Source organism: Palaemon carinicauda, chromosome 23 (assembly GCF_036898095.1).
Source record: "Palaemon carinicauda isolate YSFRI2023 chromosome 23, ASM3689809v2, whole genome shotgun sequence".
Taxonomy (NCBI): domain Eukaryota; kingdom Metazoa; phylum Arthropoda; class Malacostraca; order Decapoda; family Palaemonidae; genus Palaemon; species Palaemon carinicauda.
Genome location: NC_090747.1, coordinates 106,105,723 through 106,126,439, shown reverse-complemented (window position 1 = coordinate 106,126,439; position 20,717 = coordinate 106,105,723). Strand labels below are relative to the sequence as shown.

Sequence of the window (20,717 nt, the reverse complement as noted above, 5' to 3'; positions counted from 1 at the left end):
CCTCCCAGGAGAGGCAGACCAGGTGCCTGGACAAAGTCAAAGACTTTTTGAGGAAGCAGGAATGCTCAGCGAAGGAGTGGATGAGTCTGCTGGGAACTCTATCCTCCCTGGAGCAGTTTGTCCCTTTGGGGAGACTGCACCTAAGGCCTCTGCAACACTTCCTCGCAAAGGTTTGGAACAGAAAGATCCAGGAGGACACTTTTTCTTTTCCCATTCCGACAGAGATCAAGGATCTTTTAATGTGGTGGCTGGACCCAGCTCTGTTGGGAAAAGGGATCTCCTTGTTCAAGAAGAACCCCGACCTAGTGTTATTCTCAGTCGCGTCCGAGTCAGGCTGGGGAGCAACACTAGGGAACAAAGAGGTCTCAGGTATTTGGGAAGGGAGTCAGGTCAGTTGGCATATCAACAAGAAGGAATTGATGGCCATTTTGTTAGGGCTCAAGGCCTTCAAAACCTCGGTGTCGGGAAAGACGGTGGAGATCAATTCCGACAACACCACAGCTCTCGCGTACATAAGGAAGCAAGGGGGAACTCACTCCCTCTCCCTGTTCTCAACTGCGAGAGAGCTTCTCCTCTGGGCGAACGAGAACGAGACCCAGCTGTTGACAAGGTTTGTTCAAGGGCAGAGAAACATCAGGGCAGACATGCTCAGCAGGAGGGGACAGGTCCTTCCTACAGAGTGGACTCTCAACCTGCATGTCTGTCGGAGCCTCTGGAAGTTGTGGGGCAGACCAGTAATAGACCTTTTCGCCTCCGGTCTAAACAAGAGGATCCCCAACTACTGCTCCCTAGTCCCGGACGAGGAAGCTGTTGCAGTGGACGCCTTCTTGATGGATTGGACGGGGCTGGACATGTATGCCTTTCCCCCGTTCAAGATCATCAATCTGGTTGTCAGGAAGTTCGCTCTCCTCGATTCGGGACGAATGACCCTAGTGGCTCCATTCTGGCCTGCGAGGGAATGGTTCACCGAAGTGGTAGGGTTACTGATGGACTTTCCAAGAAGACTCCCGGCAAGTCCAGATCTTCTCAGACAACCCCACTTCGAGAGATTTCACCAAAACCCCCTCGCTCTCAATCTGACTGCCTTCAGACTGTCGAGAAGCTCGTTAGATCTCGAGTCTTTTCGGCACAAGCGGCGAAAGCTATTGCCAGGGCAAGGAGGATCTCTTCACAAAGAGTCTACCAGTCAAAGTGGGAGACCTTTAGAGCTTGGTGCAGGAGGCGCAAGGTTTCCTCGTCCTCTACCTCTCTGAGCCAGATTGCAGACTTTCTTTTGTACCTCAGGCAGGATGCTAAGCTGGCTGTATCTACCATTAAAGGATACAGGAGCATGCTCTCAACCGTCTTTAGGCATAGAGGCTTAGAGTTATCTCAGAATAAGGACTTGCAGGACCTCATTAGGTCTTTTGAGACAACGAAGCAGGTGCACTTAAGACCCCCTTCTTCGAACCTGGATGTGGTGCTTAAGTTTTTGTGCTCCAGGAAGTTTGAGCCTATCTCGCAAGCTTCTCTGCGAGATGTGACTAAGAAAACCCTCTTCCTTTTGTCTCTAGCGACTGCCAGGAGGATCAGCGAGGTCCAGGCAATCGAGAAGCATGTAGGCTTCACCCTAAATGGAGCGGTTTGTTCCTTGAGGTTCGACTTTCTCGCCAAGAATGAGAACCCTTCGAAACCCTGGCCTAGGACTTTTGAAGTCCCTAACCTCACGAATCTAGTAGGTCAGGAACAGGAAAGCCTCCTCTGCCCGGTTAGGGCTCTCAAGGCTTATTTGGCCCACACTAAGAGCGTGAGGGGTGCTTCCAACTCCTTATGGTGTTCAGTGAAGGATCCTCAAAAACCCCTGTCAATGAACGCTTTGTCCTTTTTCCTGAGGGAAACTATTAGGGAAGCCCACCTCTTTTGTGAGGAAGAAAACTTCGCCCTGTTAAAAGTACGGGCTCACGAAGTAAGGGCCATTGCTGCTTCGCTGGCATACCGGAAAAATATGTCAGTTAAGCAGATCATGGACGCAACGTTCTGGAGGAGCAACTCTGTCTTCGCTTCTCATTACCTCAGAGAGTTAAGAGTGGACTATGACAAGTGTTATACCTTGGGCCCATACGTAGCTGCGGCTTCTGTATTAGGCAAAGGAGTTACTACCCCCACTCAACCTTAGTTTATGTACTTGTATATGGGTTTGTGTTTTTTATGGTTGTCTGAGGTCCTCGTCCGGTGGTACGGTTCCCTCAGTCCAGATAGATAGTTTATATCTATTTCTGCAAGGTTAGATGGTTAGCTTCAGTAAGGTTGCAGGTTTTTTATATGGGAAGGTAGTTTTCTGAAGTCTAGTCAAGTTGTTGGTCCTACCCCTTTGACAGACTCGATTGAGTTGTTTGCAGCGTAGCAGGTCTACTCCTGGCTGAACACTCCTAAGGGAAAGCGACTCTAGAGGCAGTTACCTTTGAAGTCGGCTACCTTAGCAGGTAAGGAATCAAGGTGTTTGTTCTCCTACAACTCTTTTGTTGTTTCCCCAACTATGTTTTTTCTGTCTGTTTCCCTCCTCCAAATGTGTGAATCAGCTATATATATATAACTGCCAGGTAAGTTCTATTCATAAAAATGGATTTTTATGATAAAACAAAGTTTTATGAATACTTACCTGGCAGTTATATATATATTTTAAAGCCCACCCACCTCCCCTCAGGAGACAGGTCGGGCAAAGATAATCTGAGGAACAGAAAATGGGAATGATTCCAAGTACCACCCTGTAAGGGTTGTTAACCATCTAACCACACAACCACCACAATGCGGTTGCCGCGATTTTCGATTAAATTCTGCTGCAGTCAGAGACTCAGCTATATATATATAACTGCCAGGTAAGTATTCATAAAACTTTGTTTTATCATAAAAACTCCATTTTACCAAGCAAATTAACTTCATTTTACCTCCCCAACTTTCATGTCAAGTTTTGTTTTCTCCTTATCCTGTTATCCAAGTTGTTCCTCTGTTTTTTTTCCTTATGCTGATACAGCTATTTCACCTGCAAAGCTTTTAGTTTTTTTTTTTTCATTTATCAGCCTTTTCTCATATTGTAAGCTTTTCTTGTTAATTTATGTTTTGATGACTTGATCTTAGGGGTTAAGAACTGTACTTTGATAAGTATTTATTTTGAGAGTAATGCTCTACAAGTTTTCAACTTTAGGAAGTTCCTGATGATGTAGTTACCATTTTTCAAATGACATATTTGTAAATAATTTGTATTTTCCCTAACTATACAAACTTAGCTATTTATTAGGGGTTATACTTTCGGCGGAGCTGAAATGACGAGCCATTAAAATTTAACAAGGGTTAACTACCCACGCCGCTAGTTAGGGGGGGTGGGGGGTGGGGGGGTTAGCTTGCTACCACTCCCGTTCACACACCTGTGATTTAGTCACTTTGCTTGGAGGTAGGACTTCAAGGGGGATAGGGTTAGCGGGCAAGTTTGTATAAATAGCTAAGGTTTGTATAGTTAGGAAAAACACAAATTATCTACAAATTTGTCATTTGTTCCGTAACTGGAATACAAACCACGCTATTTATTAGGGGGTGACTCACCCATTAGGAAGGGTGGACGTCCCTGCCAATCTGGCTTTTTGGCTTTGCCTGGGGGCTCCTTATCTGAGTATGTTAGTACTCAAAAATAAGGAGTCCCTGCCCACGCTAAAACTTTGCTACGCAAGGTCCGCGGCCTACGCAAGCTGTGTGTTGAGACATGCAGAAGTGTGACTGTCTAGGTAAAGTTATTCTGAGTCTATGTAGGAAAAACCTGATGTAACCAAGACTCCCAATATCACCTCGCCAGGGTATGGGGACGTTACAGTATTAGCTTAATACTAGGTACACAAGGGAGCATGGTTTACCACCAGTGGTTTGAGGTCAGCTTATGCAGAGAACCCAGGATGCTGCTTTCCGCACGAGAGGGTAGGATGAAGAAAAGAATAAGAGCCAGTCAAATCTTTTCATTCACGCAGACTAAAACCGGGTAACAGTGCCCTCAACCTTCTGCTACTTGTCCAATGAGGAGCTTGCAGTATACAACCAGCTGTTGTGCAGCCACCACTGGACCGATAGAGATCGTATCAAGTTCCTGTGGGTCACGTCTTGCAGGAGAAAGGTGAAAGTCACCTGGAGCATTCACATCCTTTTAAAACCTGCATCACAGAGTAATCTGCTAAGAAGGACCAGGGGCATAGCTATGCCCCTGACACTGTGAGTCGTCTTGTCAAGATGATGTTTCGGTGATCCTCCTCTAGTCTCTCCCAGTGCTGATGACAAGAGATGGGACCTGGGTGGGCTGTTGCCATTTTCTGTAGGTAAAGTCTCATACCTGACCCTGGGTACAGTAACGGATGATCTGGATCGTTGGTTACCGAGTGGAGACTTGTGTAGGATCTGTCACCTCTGGACACTGTGTCTGGCGACATACTCAGGGACGAAACTGAACATTCTTTCATCCTTCTCATTAATAGGCGATGTCGAAAGAGAGACCATGAAGTTCCTTGACTCGTATGGTTGCTGTCCGAGAGTGTAGGAACATGGTTTTCTTAAATCAGGTGAAAATTTGTTGCCTAGTGAAGTGGAGCATAAGGAGGTCTCTTTAGAGATCGGAGAATTTGAACCATGTTCCGAGAGGAAGGTCTCAATTCCGACTGAAGAATGGCAAGTTGTATGTCCATATGAGTTAGGAAAGGTCTATCGATGAGAGGATGTCCCTTCCTTTCAGTTTGAAGGTGAAGGATCAAGGTTGAGTGATCTTTACCAGTCAAAACTGAATAGGGGGTCTTTTCCTCTTGTATATACTCGAGGATTCCACTATTGCTGGAATAGAGGAAGACACTTTCAAATAACACCAACCACACAAGACGTTATACTGCCTGGTAGACTGATGCTGACGAATTCCTGTTATTTAGACAACTTTTTCGCAAAAGAGGTACTGGGTAGTCTCCAGGCATACAATCATAGCAAAGCTATAGCTTGTGGTAGGTGTCGAAGTGGGTTGTCTGTGATGTGGAGAGGGTTCTATTGGAGAGACTATCAGTAGCTGCAAAAGGTTTGGAAACCGTTCTGCGTAATGCCATAGGGGAGCTAGGAGAGTCCTTGAGAGGCTGACCGATGTTCTAGCCTACTTGAGTGCCCTTCTCCAGACAAAACAGGGACGAGACGTAAAAGTCATTGTTGTACCCACCGTTATTGCCAGAGAGCCTTGGGGTCTAGGGCTGGGGAGCAACGGCAGCCTGAGGTTCAGGAGCGTTGCGAACAGATTCCTAGTTGGAGGACCCCGTAAAGTCGGGACATTGTCGGCTACACGGCGATCCAAAGACCATTCGGTGTACCTTATCCGAGATGCTGTGCACAGATTGTTGGCGAGCACATTCTTCTAGTCTGGATTGAAGCGGGCTGATAGTGGTACCGAACAGACTTTGGCCCATCTTAGTGTTTATACTGTTAGATGGGAAGAGGCTACGAGCAAGTTCTTTCTTGCTTGCCGATGTGAGCCTCTATGTGGTGTGTGGTGTTGTCATCCATCACATCACTGAGTGGTCTGGTAGGAACCGATGAGGCTGCTGAAGGACCGAAAAGTTGGCCTTCATCTCTTAGGAGATTTAAGTGAAGGTACTTTCGGACTCTGTCCAGTGGGCTGAGGTCGTGTGGTGCAGCACTATGGTCCCTCCTCTCTTCTTTTGATGTGTTCTAAGCACAACATCAAGTCCGAGGGTTGGGGAAGGATGAGAAGGTTATACCGCTCTGTAGATTCTCGACTGACACCCATCCCTTGAGGTTCGTCCAAACTTCTGGTCCCATTGGGGTCAGAATGTCTGGGGGGATCGAGGGCCTGAATCCAGTCAGACTCAAGTCACTCTGGGATGGGAGTTGTTCTCATTTTTGAGAAGGTTTTGTGGAGATTGGTGTCTAGAATCATTCCCAGATACACCAGTCTTCTGGGAGGGAAGTAGGGAAGACTTCCGCAGGTTTACCCTGATCACTGGATCTTGGTTAAAGGCTTCAGAAGTTCCGGTGCCAATGCAAGGTTGCCACTGAGTCTGCTAAGGTCAGTCAGTCGTCCCGAAATGGAGGAGACAGAAGCCGATCCTGTGAGACCAGGATGGGTGTAGTGGAAAGACCAAAGCACAGTGCCCTGAACTAGTGTTTCTTGTTTGTCTAGACTGAATCTTCCAACCTTCCTAGATGGATGGTTTGGGTCTGGAAGCATGTGTCCTTTAGGTCCAGTGTGCAAATGAAGACCTGAGGTCTTAGCTCTTGTTCGAACTCCAACATGGTGTGGACATCGACCCAAAGGGACAGCTCCTTGGAGATCCTTTTGCATGGAAGATTGTTGACGCTGGAGTCTTGACTCGTGTCGTAAAGGATCAGATGCGATACCCAGTGTAAGAATTCTTCCTTGAGACCGTGTTAATCATGAGGCCCATATTTTCAAACTCAAACAGTTGGGAGTGGGTGGGTCATTTCATAGCATTATTGATTTTTTAAGTAATAGATCTCAAAGAATTGTTGTTGATGGGCACCATAGTGAGTATAGGAATGTGATATCTGGTGTTCCACTGGGTTCTTGGCCCATTAATCTTCATACTATATACACATGACATGTGGTTTGGCCTAGAAAACAAGCTTGTTGCATATGCAGTTGATGCTACTCTCTTTGCATCAATTCCATCCCCTGAATGTAGATCTGGGGTTGGTGAATCCCTTAATAGAGATTTAGCTAAAATTAGTGCATGGTGCAAATTATGGGGTATTAAGTTGAATCCTAACAAAACTCAAAGTATGTTTGTAAGTAGGTCAAGGACGCTGGATCCTCAACATCCGGACCTCAGTATTGATAATGTTTCTTTAAATTTGTATGACTCTTCCAAAATTTTAGGTGTGATTCTCGACAGCAAATTTACTTTTAAGAAACACATTAGGTCTGTGTCTTCTTTAATTGCACAAAAAATTGGCTTATTGAGTCTTTTAAGATTTTCGGTGATCAATCTATTCTGAAGAAGTGTTTTAATTCTTTCATTCTACCTTGTTTTGAGTATTGTTCTCCTGTCTGGTGTTCAGCCGCTGATTCTCATCTTAATTTGTTGGACAGAAACTTACAGTCTATTAAATTTCTTATTCCTGATCTAGATATTAATCTTTAGCACCGTTGTTCAATTAGTTCATTATGCATGTTGCATAAGATTTTCCATATCTCTGACCATCCTTTACATTCAGATCTCCCTGAACAATTCTATCCTGTTCGTAATACTAGGCAGGCAGTTAATTCTAATAGCCAGGCCTTCTCCATCATGATGCTCAATACTACACAGTATTCTAGAAGTATTACTCCAGCTGTTACCAAGTTGTGGAATGATCTTCCAAATTGGGTAGTTGAATCAGTAGAACTTCAAAAGTTCAAAGTTGGAGCAAATATTTTTATGTTGACCAGGCTGACATGAGTCTTTTTATAGTTTATATATGACACATCTGTTTTTGATGTTGTTAATAGTTTATATAGTACATATCTGCGATGTTACTGTTTTAGAATGATTTAGTAAACTTGTTCTCATCATTTATTCATTTCCTTATTTCCTTTCCTCACTGGGCTATTTTTCCCTATTGGAGCCCTTGGGCTTATAGCATCTTGCTTTTCCAACTAGGGTTGTAGCTTGGCTAGTAATAATAATAATAATAATAATAATGATAGAGAATTCCTTTAACTAACAGAAGGAAGGCAATGCTTAGCCTTACCATGCGCCCTGATGAGATTGATGCTATTCGTCAGAATAGAATCAATCTGGCAAATGTTAATCAATGGTTAACGGTTGGGTATTGTGGTTACTGTGCAGTTGGAGAGTGCTCGCAAGTAGTTCCCTGTCAACAAGCCGTTGATAAGAGTTGTCGAACGTTTGCCGATAACTTTAGTGTGATGGCGAACGGCCAGTAGCGAGAAGTATGTTGTATACCTTCTGATCTAAGGAACTACGGGCAGAGGTTGACTAGTAAGTCTGAGTCACGAACTGCTGGTGAATTGCCGATGATCGGTGAATCGGCGGGCTGTGAGCCGATGGTGAGCTAGAGATCAGCAAGCTGACTATGGTCCCTCCTGGTTGGTCAGAGACCAGTAAGCTGAAGATGGGCTGGTCAGAGATCAGCTAGCTGAGTTCAATGATCGAAGAAAGATGAGCTGCCCATCTGTGATCTAGTGATCAGCAAGCTGATGACTGGTTATTGACTAGCAATCAGTGATTGGAATGCTAGCAATTGGAGATAGTTAGTCATTGGAGGGACTAGAGTTCAAAGATCAGCGTTGAGCTAGCAATTGGCGATCTGGTGATCGGCGACCTAGCGATCAGTAAACCGTGAACTAGCCATCAGCAAACAGTGATCTAGAGATCAAACTGTTGATGCTTTCCTGTTTGCTGACGGTGGTCTGTCAAGGAAAAAAAGAGACTTAATAAGAGACAGGGACCAAGGATTCTCCGTTTCGATTCTCCTTGTAAGGTGGAATCTTTAGGATCTTGAATCCTTCTGTGAAGCCTCTTTCCTCTTTTCCCGGTAGCAATGTTATGCATTTGAGGGGAGGAATGGGCAATGGTGACCTGTCCAAAAAGTTTTATTCCTTTTTTCTGCCTATTGCGCGAGTGTGCAGGAGAGTACTGGAGTGATGGCACACAGGATGATGCTGGTGCTCAATTTCTGCCTGGAGAGCAGGCAAGCACTGGCTCTTAGACAAGAGCTGGCGCATTGGATCTGCGAGCACTGGCTCTTTGGCAAGAGCTGGCACATTGGATCTGAGGCCGCAACTGCGCAGGAGGCTGCAAGAAAGTGCGGAAGAGCGCTGGTGTGCAGTAAGGCACTGTGTAGTTTTGTGTAGTCTCCCTAGAATGCACCGAAGCGTGTGACTGGTCGCGCAAAGGCGGGTGCATTGGCGCGGGCGTGCAGAAGCCCATTGGCGCGGGAGACCATCGGCACCCGCGCGTGCAAGACCGTCAGCGCCCGCGCGTGCAAGACCGTCAGCGCCCGCGCGTGCAAGACCGTCAGCGCCCGCGCGTGCAAGACCGTCAGCGCCCGCGCGTGCAAGACCGTCAGCGCCCGCGCGTGCAAGACCGTCAGCGCCCGCGCGTGCAAGACCGTCAGCGCCCGCGCGCGGAAGACCATCGGTGCAAGCGCGGGGAAGACTGTCGGTGCGCGAGCCGAAGACCGTGGGCGCGTGCACACCGAAGACTGTGTGCGCGTGCACACGTGAGTGGTAGGTTGGCAGGTCAGCTGGCAGGACGATCAGCAACTGGGATGTGCCCTTTGGAAGAGCGAACATCCTGCGATGGCAACCGTGAAAGATCCATAGAAGAGTCCAGGACCGAAGTCCACGGACTAAGCTGCAGCGCAAGGTTGCGCTGGTAGGTCTGCTGATAGGATGATCAGGAACTGATGACGCCCATGAGGGCTGGTGGACCAGCAAGCTGACCTTAGCGGAGTGATCCTCAGAAGAGGTGTCTCTATGAGTGGCCTCTCGCGAACTAGAGAGGTGAACACTTTGTAGGAGAAACTTGTCTAAGACTGTGGTCCACCTCTGAAGGAAGAGAGACTCAGCGAGGAGGGAGAGTAGTCGAGGCGAAGACAGCAGTCGGAATCTGTGAAGTGGTAGGATCAGCAAGCTGACCTTCAACAGTAGCGATCCTCCGAAGAAGAGTCTCTATGAGTGGCCTCTCTCGCGAACGAGAGAGGTGATCACTCCGTAGAAGAGACTTGATGATGCTCATTAGTTGATAACGCCCATTAGGGCCGGTGGATCAGCAAGCTGACCGTCAATAGTAGCCATCCTCCGCAGAGGAGTCTCTACGAGTGGCCTTTCTCGCGAACGAGAGAGGTGAACTCTTCGTAGAAGAGACTTGATGATGCCCATTAGGGCCGGTGGATCAGCAAGCTGACCTTCAACAGTAGGGAGTCTCGGCTTGCTTTCCTCCCTTTCTTTGTAACGGCGTCGACGTCTTCCACTGGGAACAGGGATGGGGCGTTAAGGGAGGTAGTTGCGGTGTAGGAGGACTTAACCTTTTGGCACCTGTCTCAGGAATTTGGCCCACTGGTTGGCCACATTGTGAGCCAAGAACTCTACAGCCTTAGGGACAGAAAGGATGATGTACTCAAACACCTTTTACTTGTAAGGGTTTGAGAGAATTTCGATGTTGGCTACGAAGCTTACTGTATCAGTTCAGAGGTCCTCCCAAGAGGAGGCTCAAAGTCGCCTTCGCGAGTGTCGCTCCATTCTGAGGGATCCCTGTTGAATATTTCAGGTTGTGCCACCAACCCTGGGTTAAGGTTAACACTGCCAGAAGAGAAGGGCAATCATCCAGAATGCTGTAGTACTTCCTCTTCCTAACAAAGGGCGAAGGAAATAATCTGGTTAAGTTGCCAACCTTAAGGGAGTCTTTTCTCATAGAGATCTGAGAGTCCACTAGCTTAGACCAGGGAAGCTCTAACCTGGGATATTGTTGGGCCTAGGGGCATGACAGAGTAGGTCTAGGGTTGTGTCTCACTCTTCGTGGGTGGAATAGGACGGTTTGGCAAGGCCACTGACCATGCAAATGCAGAACAAGACCTGAATAAAGGCTACTCTATCCTTTGTTGAAGATTGAGGTCGTAGAGTACTTTCAATGCCCAGTTCTTTGGGGGGAGAGGAGATGCTGAATGGTCTGCCATAACTAGAGAGAACCTTGTAAGACTGTGAATGAGACTTCTAGCAGAGGATCCTCTACTAGTCCTAAGATAAAAGGTATCTCTTAGAGGCGGAGTGACCTGCCTTGGCTTCGGATGCCTCGATTGAGGTTTGAATGCTACTAGGCTGGGCCTCTCCCAGATAGGGTTAGGATGGGAAGGTCTCGCCCAGGCAGCCTTTGTTTCCAGGTATTTCTGGTGCCTGGAAATAAGTGCAGACGAAATGCGCGAGTGTGCTGACGGAGGTAACAGTGCTGGGGCACAAGGCTGAGGTGTGGGCACCGAAGTGCAGTGAAAGCATGTTAAGAGGACGACATGCTTTGTCACCTGGGAACGAAGGGAGGCCAGGGGTTCCTGGGAGACATCCTTCATGTCAAGGGATAAAAATCTATTCTTCAGACCAAGTCGATGAAGCTGAATTTGAAATCTTAGAAGCTCTTTGACAATGTCCCAAATCCATCAGGTTGAATAGGGCTACTTTGACTTTGTCCCCAACCCAAACAGAGTCGGGATACCAAGGAGAATTTGTCTGGGTGCGTGATGTATGCACGAGAATATATTCTAGCACGTGGTTTGTAAGAGAGTTGGCATCTCACTCATGAGTGTTCATTGCTTGAGGGCAACCCTCGTCATGTAAGCGAGCATGGGAGGGGCAGCTCTCATGTCGTTTACATGAGGTAGTCGCGAACGTAAACCTCTAGGTCGACACCTTGATGTGCTCAAGGTTTAGGCTTGGAGGGAAGGATTTGGGTGATGGTAGACTGACCTCCCTACCTCAATAGGAGAAGCCTCTGCTGCAGTGGACATGTTGGGTGTGCGTTCTGCAATCTGCAGACAACTGTCTTTCGCTAGGATCTTATAAGCCGTGTTGATGTGGAAGAGCCCACTGGGCTACACGGGGGGAGTCCCTGAGTGCTTCCCAGCTTGCTTGAAAGACCTTGAGCGTGTTTGTGAAGAATCGTGAGCATGCTTGCGAGAAGCTTGAAGAAAAGTTCTCTTGAGTGAGGACAACCATTCGCAACTGTGAGGGAGTCCCTTCACTGAGTAGACTTAGTATGCAAGCTTACAGTGGGGTTGGGTGAGTGATGCTGTTACCCTCAAGAGAGACAACATGCAGAACGTCAGCAGGATAATCTAAGGAGGAAGTCTAAGAGCATTAGGGCCGGAGAGAAGGGAATCTCCTCTCTCAGCACAGGAAGGGGATTGCACCAACCGTGTGTCACACGATTGTACATAGTAACGACATTTTTGTATATATTATGCTTGTATCTTCGCTCTCCCCTCGCACTAATAGGGACGTGAAATAACATGTCTGTTTTTCTCACCGTTAACTGTTAACCGGTGCGGTTGTCGGTTGAACATGAAATTACCTGTTATGTTTTTTATGCCCTTTTTGCCTGGGGTTTATGTAAATATAAACGGATGTTCTGTAATAAAGTTACTCAGTTGCTTTCATCCTGCCTTCTTAGTCACAGCCTCTCTCGGCCCGTCACATTGGTGACCCCGGAAGTCGACTTGCTCCTCCCGCCTTCCACCCCCCCCCCCCTCTGTCATTGGTACTATGGCGGACTCCACGGAAGTTGGCGCCGCCCCATTGAAACTTTCGTTGTTCGCCAGCGGAGAGGCGTTTGCTTGGTTTCAGCGTGCAGAAGTCCAGTTCCGCATCAAGGGCGTGACTTGTCAACCACCAAAGCAGATTATGTTCTCACAGCGATACCCGAGGACACCTTCCCAGAAATATCCGACTGGCTTTGTGAACAAGGAGACACCCCAATAGCGTATGACGCCCTAAAAATATACCTTCTGCAGCAGTACTTGCTGTCGCCAGCCGCCCGTATAGCAAAGCTTTTTCAGCTCTCCCAACAACCATTGGGGGACCAAAGGGCTTCGCTCGCCCTCAGGGAAATGACCAGTATCACTCGCCTGCAACCTGCCGCAGACGGCTCTCCTCGTGAGGTGGACCTACTTCGTGCCCTTTGGATACGCCGTTTACCCGAACCTGTACGAGCTGCCATACCCGATGTCGATAGTTTACCCATAAAGGACTTGATGTCCAAAGCCGACGCCCTTATGGACAGCCACTTCACGACCTTCAAGACCTCCATCAACGCCTCCACTCCTGACAAAGAGGACGTCTATTCAACGTCAACTGAAGCTCACGTGAATGCTGTAGGACATACACGCCTACCCCGTGACGTGCCGGAGCGGCGACAAAGCCACCCATCACCCACCACTCGCTCGCGCCCCAACCAATGACTTCTACAGCCACTTACTGCCACCCATCCGCCGCAGTTTTGCTACTACCACTTCAGATTCGGGGCAACCGCGAAGAAACGTGCCAAAGATTGTCAGTGGCCAAAAAACGTGTAAGTAGGCCATCGCTTGTGGCGGTGGCCTCCCATGTTTCTAATCTTTTCTTTTTACATGATGCAGGAACGGGCGTGCGATTTTTGGTAGACACGGGTGCTTATCGTTCTCTTTAGCCAAGGGAACTCTTCAGGACATGACATAGTCTGTGTATGTCTGCCGACGTCCGCCTGGTAGCTGCCAATGGATCTGCGATACCCACCTACGGTTACGAGAACCTCGCATTATCGTTTGGAAACGGTAAATTTAATTGGAAGTTTCTCGTTGCTGACGCCACATTGCCAATCCTCGGTGCGGATTTCCTCTCTCATTTCCACCTTCTGGTCGATGTTGCCCAACGACGATTGGTCAACGCAGACTCGTACTTGTCGACACCTCTTCAACCCGGCCCCTCCAACCTCGCTCTCCACATCAGCACACCCACAGATGCCTACGCCCAACACACGTCGTACCCGGAAGTTTTCCGTCCAGAACTTCGCCAAACGCCCACGGCTCCTGCCAAGCACGGTATTTATCACCATATCAAGACGACGGGACCCCCAGTCTTCGCAAAATTCAGACGTCTGGCACCGGAACGATTGGCAGCCGGCGAACAGACGTTCGCCGAAATGGAGGAAATGGGCCTTTGCCAAAAGGCCTCCAGCCCATGGTTGTCACCCTTACACATAGTTCTGAAGAAAGACGGCTCCCTCCGTCCGTGCGGGGATTACAGGCGCCTGAACATGCAAACAGAACCAGATCACTACCCCCTCCCAAACATCGCCGACGTGACCTCCTACCTGCACAAAGCGAAGGTTTTCTCCACGCTCGACCTTCTGAAGGGGTATTATCAGGTGCCTATGAACCCAGAAGATATCCCCAAGCCCGGTATCACCACTCTGTTTGGTACATACACCTTCAATTACTCCTGTTTTGGCCTTCATAATGCTGGGGCCACTTTTCAACGTCTCATGGATGGCATCTTAGTGGACCTCCCCTTCTGTATGTTATGTGGACGACATACTTGTGTTCTCTTCCTCAAAAGAGTAACACCTCCGTCACCTGTGCATCGCGCTTGACCGCCTGCAACAAAACGGCCTTGTAGTCCGGTATGACAAGTGTTGTGCACCACGCTTAAACACCTCTAGAGGTCAATCCTTCAAGAATGACCAAAGCTTGCAAAGAGCATCCACGGAGGACTTCTCATGGCGGGAAGGCGCCAATGCTTTTCCAGAGGAAGCAATGGGATCTTCTGGACCCGAAAGTTGTCCAGGGGTTCAAGGCACATCCCTCTTACTCATTCGTTCTCCGAAGGTAACTGAACAAGCAGCTGCAAGAGGGCGGTTCTTCCTGCAAAAGAAGTGTCTTGGTTTCATGGCCTTTGAGGCAGAGCTTGAGGGCAAAGAATCCCTTCTTTGAGGCGGAGCTCGAGGGCAAAAAATATCTTCTTTGAGGCAGAGCTCGAGGGCAAAGAATCCCTTTTTGACTTCTTCCTCCTGCAGTGGTACTACTCGCATTAGGAGGAACGCCACTCCTAATACTTAACACAGGGAGACACTTCCGTGAAGGAATGTCCTCTGCACGAATGGAAAATCTGATGAGGATCAGTGGAACGTACTACGAGTACAGCGGCTACTTGTACCTAGACAAACTTGTATGTTGCTTCCTCAAAATACCAGTCACACCTGAAAGAGAACAAAGTTAACACAGGCGGTGAACACAAAAAACGGAGGGGAGTGTAGCACATCCGCTCTTTACAGAGGTCAAATCAAAAGTGGTTGAGCTAACCCCCAACCCCCTTTGCCAGGAGTTGGCTGCACCTCGCTCACAAGTTTTTATGGTTTGAATATTAGCTCTTGCTGAATCTACACCTAGTAAAGAACGAGGGTTTGTATTTTGTGTCAGAACAATTATTACTTTTCTGATATTTTGTAGTGTGAACAGTCATACTTTGTAAAACATACTTTGTTAATTATTATTAAAGAGATCTGAATTAGATATAAATTTAGTAATAATGTAATTTTATTTAATAACCTTATAATTTATCATTCATTACAGCATTCTTGTGAGCCCAATGTGTTTGTTCAAAATGTGTTTGTTGATACACATGATTTGAGGTTTCCATGGGTAGCATTCTTCGCGATTCATAACATTCGCGCTGGAACAGAACTTACTTGGGACTACAATTATGAAGTTGATAGTGTTCCAGACAAAATAAAGTACTGTTATTGTGGTGCTAAGAAATGCAGGGGAAGGCTATTATAAGGTACCTGTATTCTTGATCCTAACCATTTGTTAAGCAAGGTGTTTCCTTGCAAAAATACAAACCATCCTTCTTTACACGTGCCTTAATCAGCTTGTATAGCAGATAGTATACGAGGGACTTTTCCTAAATTGATACCAAGGAACTCATGTTCAGCAGTAAGTATAGGCTTCTCTTATTGAAGTCGGTAATCCACCAACTCCATGACAGGTGACCTTTTAAAGCAGCCTTCATGTTGAATGAATGTCCTCACTTTTATTAAAAGATTTTCTGGGCTGCCAGCAGGGTTCTTCCTCTTTAGCAACCAGTGCCTCTCATTTCTGGTTGAACCTGTATAAGGATGAATAGAAAAGTATTTATAAGCTGTCTTAAACTGTATGCCCTCATTTCCTAAACATCCTTTACACCACATTATAATTATAACCAAAATTCAAATAAGCTAAGCTCATACTTTGCTCGTACATTATGTCAAATATATGATTTTGTTAAAGATTTACTCCTAAGATAAAATTTCTAGCTTCCATCTACTAGTCATATTTAATATCCTGAGAATCGTGGTCGACTTATTTGACCAAATACATAATATTCCAAGTTTCAGACTTTGGATCCCTTCAGTATCTCCTGGATTTGAACGTCCTTAACATGCTACTGAGAATGGATGTTTATATCCTTACTCATTAATTTAATACTCAAGACACATAAGAGGCTTAATGCTTCTCACAAAGCCATTTAAATGTTATTAAAGGGCTAATTTTGTAGTCACAGAAAAATGTTGTACATAACAATGAGCAAGTGGGGGCCTTTATCCAACAGTACTGTTCACTTTATAATTAAATTGATGGTTGCATTTTAACATAATCAGCATTCTTCTCAGTTTTGAAAGTTTACTATCCCTCATACAAGCAGATTAAGGTGAAAATTTAAATGAGATTGTTTCATCACATCCCTATGAATCATACATCACAGTTTGTGATGATTCCAGGACCACAATATTTTTGTCTGTCAGATCAGCTATATGTTAAATCTCAGTGTGCCTAGCAAGTTTGCAGGTATCTATTAAATATTTTATTTTTCATACTTGCATTTTAGTTTTCCCTAGGGGTTTTCTTAAAATGATATTTTAATTATAAAATAAATTTTTGAATATACTTACCCGGTGAATATATAATAGCTGCAACTCTGTTGCTCGACAGACAAAAAACGGTAAAAACTCGCCAGCGATCGCTATACAGGTTGCGGGTGTGCCCACCAGCGCCAACTGTCGGCCAGATACCACTCTCTCGATGTAAACAAAGACTCAATTTCTTCTCATCCCACTGCGTCTCTATTGGGGAGGAAGGGAGGGTCGTTTAATTTATATATTCACCGGGTAAGTATATTCAAAAATTTATTTTATAATTAAAATATCATTTTTAAATATTTAACTTAGCCGGTGAATATATAATAGCTGATTCACACCCAAGGAGGTGGGTAGAGACCAGTTAAATATGTTTACATCGTATAAGCTAAGAGTTTTTTTATTTCATTTTGACAGTTATTGAATCAATATAACAAAACCAAAATAAATAGGTACCTGGTAAGGAAGTCGACTTAGACGATTACTCTGCCTTGTAAGTACGTCTTCCTTACGGAGCCCAGCGATCCTCTTAGGATGCTGACAGAACCCCAGGAGCTGAAGTATCAAGGGCTGCAACCCATACAACAGGACCTCATCAAACCCCTAATCTGGGCGCTCTCAAGAAATAACTTTGACCACCCGCCAAATCAACCAGGATGCGAAAGGCTTCTTAGCCTTCCGGACAACCCATAAAAACAACATTAAAACATTTCAAGAGACAGATTAAAAGGATATGGAATTAGGGAATTGTAGTGGTTGAGCCCTCACCCACTACTGCACTCGCTGCTACGAATGGTCCCAGTGTGTAGCAGTTCTCGTAAAGAGACTGGACATCTTTCAAGTAAAATGACGCGAACACTGACTTGCTTCTCCAATAGGTTGCGTCCACTATACTTTGCAGAGATCTATTTTGCTTAAAGGCCACGGAAGTTGCTACAGCTCTAACCTCGTGCGTCTTAACCTTAAGCAAAGATCGGTCTTCCTCACTCAGGTGTGAATGAGCTTCTCGTATTAACAATCTGATAAAGTATGACAAAGCATTCTTTGACATAGGCAAGGATGGTTTCTTAACCGAACACCATAAAGCTTCAGATTGGCCTCGTAAAGGTTTAGTACGAGCTAAGTAGAACTTAAAGAGCTCTAACAGGGCATAAGACTCTTTCTAGTTCATTGCCTACGATCTCCGATAAGCTGGGAATATCGAAAGATTTAGGCCAAGGACGAGAAGGTAGCTCATTTTTTGGCTAGAAAACCAAGTTGCAGAGAACAAGTAGCTTTTTCTGACGAAAATCCGATGTTCTTGCTGAAGGCATGAATCTCACTGACTCTTTTAGCCGAGGCTAAGCATACCAGGAAAAGAGTCTTAAGAGTGAGATCTTTCAGGGAGGCTGACTGTAAAGGCTCAAACCTGTCTGACATGAGGAATCTTAGGACCACGTCTAAATTCCACCCAGGAGTAGCCAAACGACGCTCCTTAGTGGTCTCGAAAGACTTAAGGAGGTCTTGCAGATCTTTATTGTTGGAAAGATCTAAGCCTCTATGCCGGAAGACCGATGCCAACATGCTTCTGTAGCCCTTGATAGTGAGAGCTGAAAGGGATCGTCCTTTTCTCAGGTATAAGAGAAAATCAGCTATTTGGGCTACAGAGGTACTGGTCGAGGATACAGAAACTGACTTGCACCAGTCTCGGAAGACTTCCCACTTCGATTAGTAGACTCTAATGGTAGACGCTCTCCTTGCTCTAGCAATCGCACTGGCTGCCTCCTTCGAAAAGCCTCTAGCTCTCGAGAATCTTTCGATAGTCTGAAGGCAGTCAGACGAAGAGCGTGGAGGCTTTGGTGTACCTTCTTTACGTGTGGCTGACGTAGAAGGTCTACTCTTAGAGGAAGACTTCTGGGAACGTCTACTAACCATCGAAGTACCTCGGTGAACCATTCTCTCGCGGGCCAGAGGGGAGCAACTAACGTCAACCTTGTCCCTTCGTGAGAGGCGAACTTCTGCAGTACCTTGTTGACAATCTTGAATGGTGGGAATGCGTAAAGATCCAGATGTGACCAATCTAGGAGGAAGGCATCTATATGTATTGCTGCTGGGTCCGGGACTGGAGAGCAATAGATTGGAAGCCTCTTGGTCAGCGAGGTTGCAAAGAGATCTATGGTGGGTTGACCCCAAGTCGCCCAAAGTCTCTTGCACACATCCTTGTGGAGGGTCCATTCGGTTGGAATTACCTGACCTTTCCGACTGAGACAATCTGCTAGGACGTTCAAGTCGCCCTGGATGAACCTCGTTACTAGGGAGATGCCTCGATCTTTTGACCAGATGAGCAGGTCCCTTGCGATCTCGTACAACGTCAGTGAGTGGGTACCTCCCTGTTTGGAGATGTACGCCAAGGCCGTGGTGTTGTCCGAGTTTACTTCCACCACTTTGCCTCGAAGGAGATACTCGAAGCTTCTCAAGGCCAGATGAACCGCCAAAAGCTCCTTGCAGTTGATATGCATGCTCCTCTGACTCGAGTTCCACAGACCTGAGCATTCCCGACCGTCCAGCGTCGCGCCCCAGCCCAAGTCCGATGCGTCCGAGAAGAGAACGTGGTTGGGTATCTGAACTGCCAGGGGAAGACCCTCTCTTAGGCTGATATTGTCCTTCCACCAAGTCAGACAAGACTTTATCTTTTCGGAAATCGGGATCGAGACCGCCTCTAGCGTCTTGTCCTTTTTCCAGTGAAAAGTCAGATGGAATTGAAGAGGACGGAGGTGTAGTCTTCCTAGTGATACAAATTGCTCCAGGGATGACAGCGTCCCTATCAGACTCATCCACAGCCTGACTGAGCAGCGTTCTTTCTTCAGCATCTTCTGGATGGAGAGCAGGGCTTGATCTATTCTGGGGGCCGACGGAAAAGCCCGAAAAGCTTGACTGTGAATCTCCATCCCTAAATACAGAATAGTTTGGGATGGGACCAGCTGCGACTTTTCCAAATTGACTAGGAGTCCCAATTCCTTGGTCAGATCTAGAGTCCAATTGAGATCCTTCAGACAGCGACGACTGGAAGAGGCTCTGAGAAGCCAGTCGTCCAAATAAAGGGAGGCTCGGATGTCCGATAAGTGGAGGAATTTCGCCACATTCCTCATCAGCCTCGTAAACACGAGAGGAGCTGTGCTTAGGCCAAAGCACAGGGCCCGAAACTGGTAAACCACATCTTCGAAGACGAATCTCAGAAAGGGTTGGGAGTCTGAGTGAATGGGGATGTGGAAGTAGGCGTCCCTTAGGTCTAGAGAGACCATCCAGTCTTCCTTTCTGACCGCTGCTAAGACTGACTTTGTGGTCTCCATGGAAAACTTCGTCTTTGTGACAAAGACATTCAGAGCACTGACGTCTAGCACCGGTCTCCAACCTCCTGTCTTCTTTGATACTAGGAAGAGACGGTTGTAAAACCCCGGTGATTGAAGGTCCGAGACTTTGACCACCGCTCCCTTCTCTAGCAAAAGAGACACTTCCAGTTTCAGGGCTTGTCTCTTTTCTTCCTCTCTGTACCTGGGAGAGAGATCGATGGGGGACGTCGCTAGAGGGGGTTTGCGTACAAAAGGGATTTTGTACCCCTCTCTGAGCAACCTCACAGATTGTTGATCTGCGCCTCTCTTCTCCCAGGCTTGCCAGAAGTTCTTGAGTCTGGCTCCTACTGCTGTCTGAAGTTGCGGGCAGTCAGACTCTGCCCTTAGAGGACTTGGATCCTTTCCTCTTCCCTCGCTTCCCTTCGGCACGAGCACCTCCCCTGCTGGAGGCTCTGCCACGAAAGGGCGGGATAAATCGAGACGCTGGAGTGTCTATCCTCGGTCTAGCAGACAATGTAGGCAAAGGGGGAGCTTTGCGAGCCGAGGACGCAACTAGATCGTGGGTGTCCTTCTGTACTAAAGACAAGGCAATTTCCTTAACCAAGACTTCAGGAAATAGGCACTTGGACAAGGGCGCAAAGAGTAGCTCAGATCTTTGGCATGGCGTCACTCCAGCAGACAGGAAAGAACATAGAGACTCGTTTCTTCAGGACACCGGACGTGAATGAAGCGGCAAGTTCGTTGGACCCATCACGGACGGCCTTGTCCATGCAGGACATAATGAGTAAGGAAACATCCTTATCCGCAGAAGAGATTTTCCTACTCAGGGCTTCTAAACACCAGTCTAGGAAGTTAAAGACTTCGAAAGCCCTAAATATACCTTTAAGAAGGTGGTCCAGGTCCGATGGTGACCAACAAATCTTCGAGCGTCTCATGGCAAGGC

At 46.8% G+C, this 20,717-nt stretch overlaps 1 protein-coding gene and 1 long non-coding RNA gene across 3 annotated transcripts in view; one reads left to right on the top strand and one right to left on the bottom strand.

Moving 5' to 3' along the window:
- LOC137617347 (histone-lysine N-methyltransferase eggless-like) overlaps window positions 1-15,364 on the top strand; it is a 113,489-nt gene extending 98,125 nt beyond the window's left edge. For both annotated transcript variants that reach the window (XM_068347371.1, XM_068347369.1), the window contains exon 23: window positions 15,124-15,364. In XM_068347371.1, coding sequence (XP_068203472.1) covers window positions 15,124-15,330 — 207 coding nt within the window. In that variant the 3' untranslated portion in view covers window positions 15,331-15,364. The remainder of the gene's footprint in view (window positions 1-15,123) is intronic.
- Window positions 15,365-15,524: 160 nt separating this feature from the next.
- The window catches only part of LOC137617348 (uncharacterized), a 48,904-nt gene continuing 43,711 nt past the window's right edge, over window positions 15,525-20,717 (bottom strand). Inside the window, exon 3 of the long non-coding RNA XR_011039628.1 lies at window positions 15,525-15,658. This is a non-coding gene — a long non-coding RNA (uncharacterized lncRNA). The remainder of the gene's footprint in view (window positions 15,659-20,717) is intronic.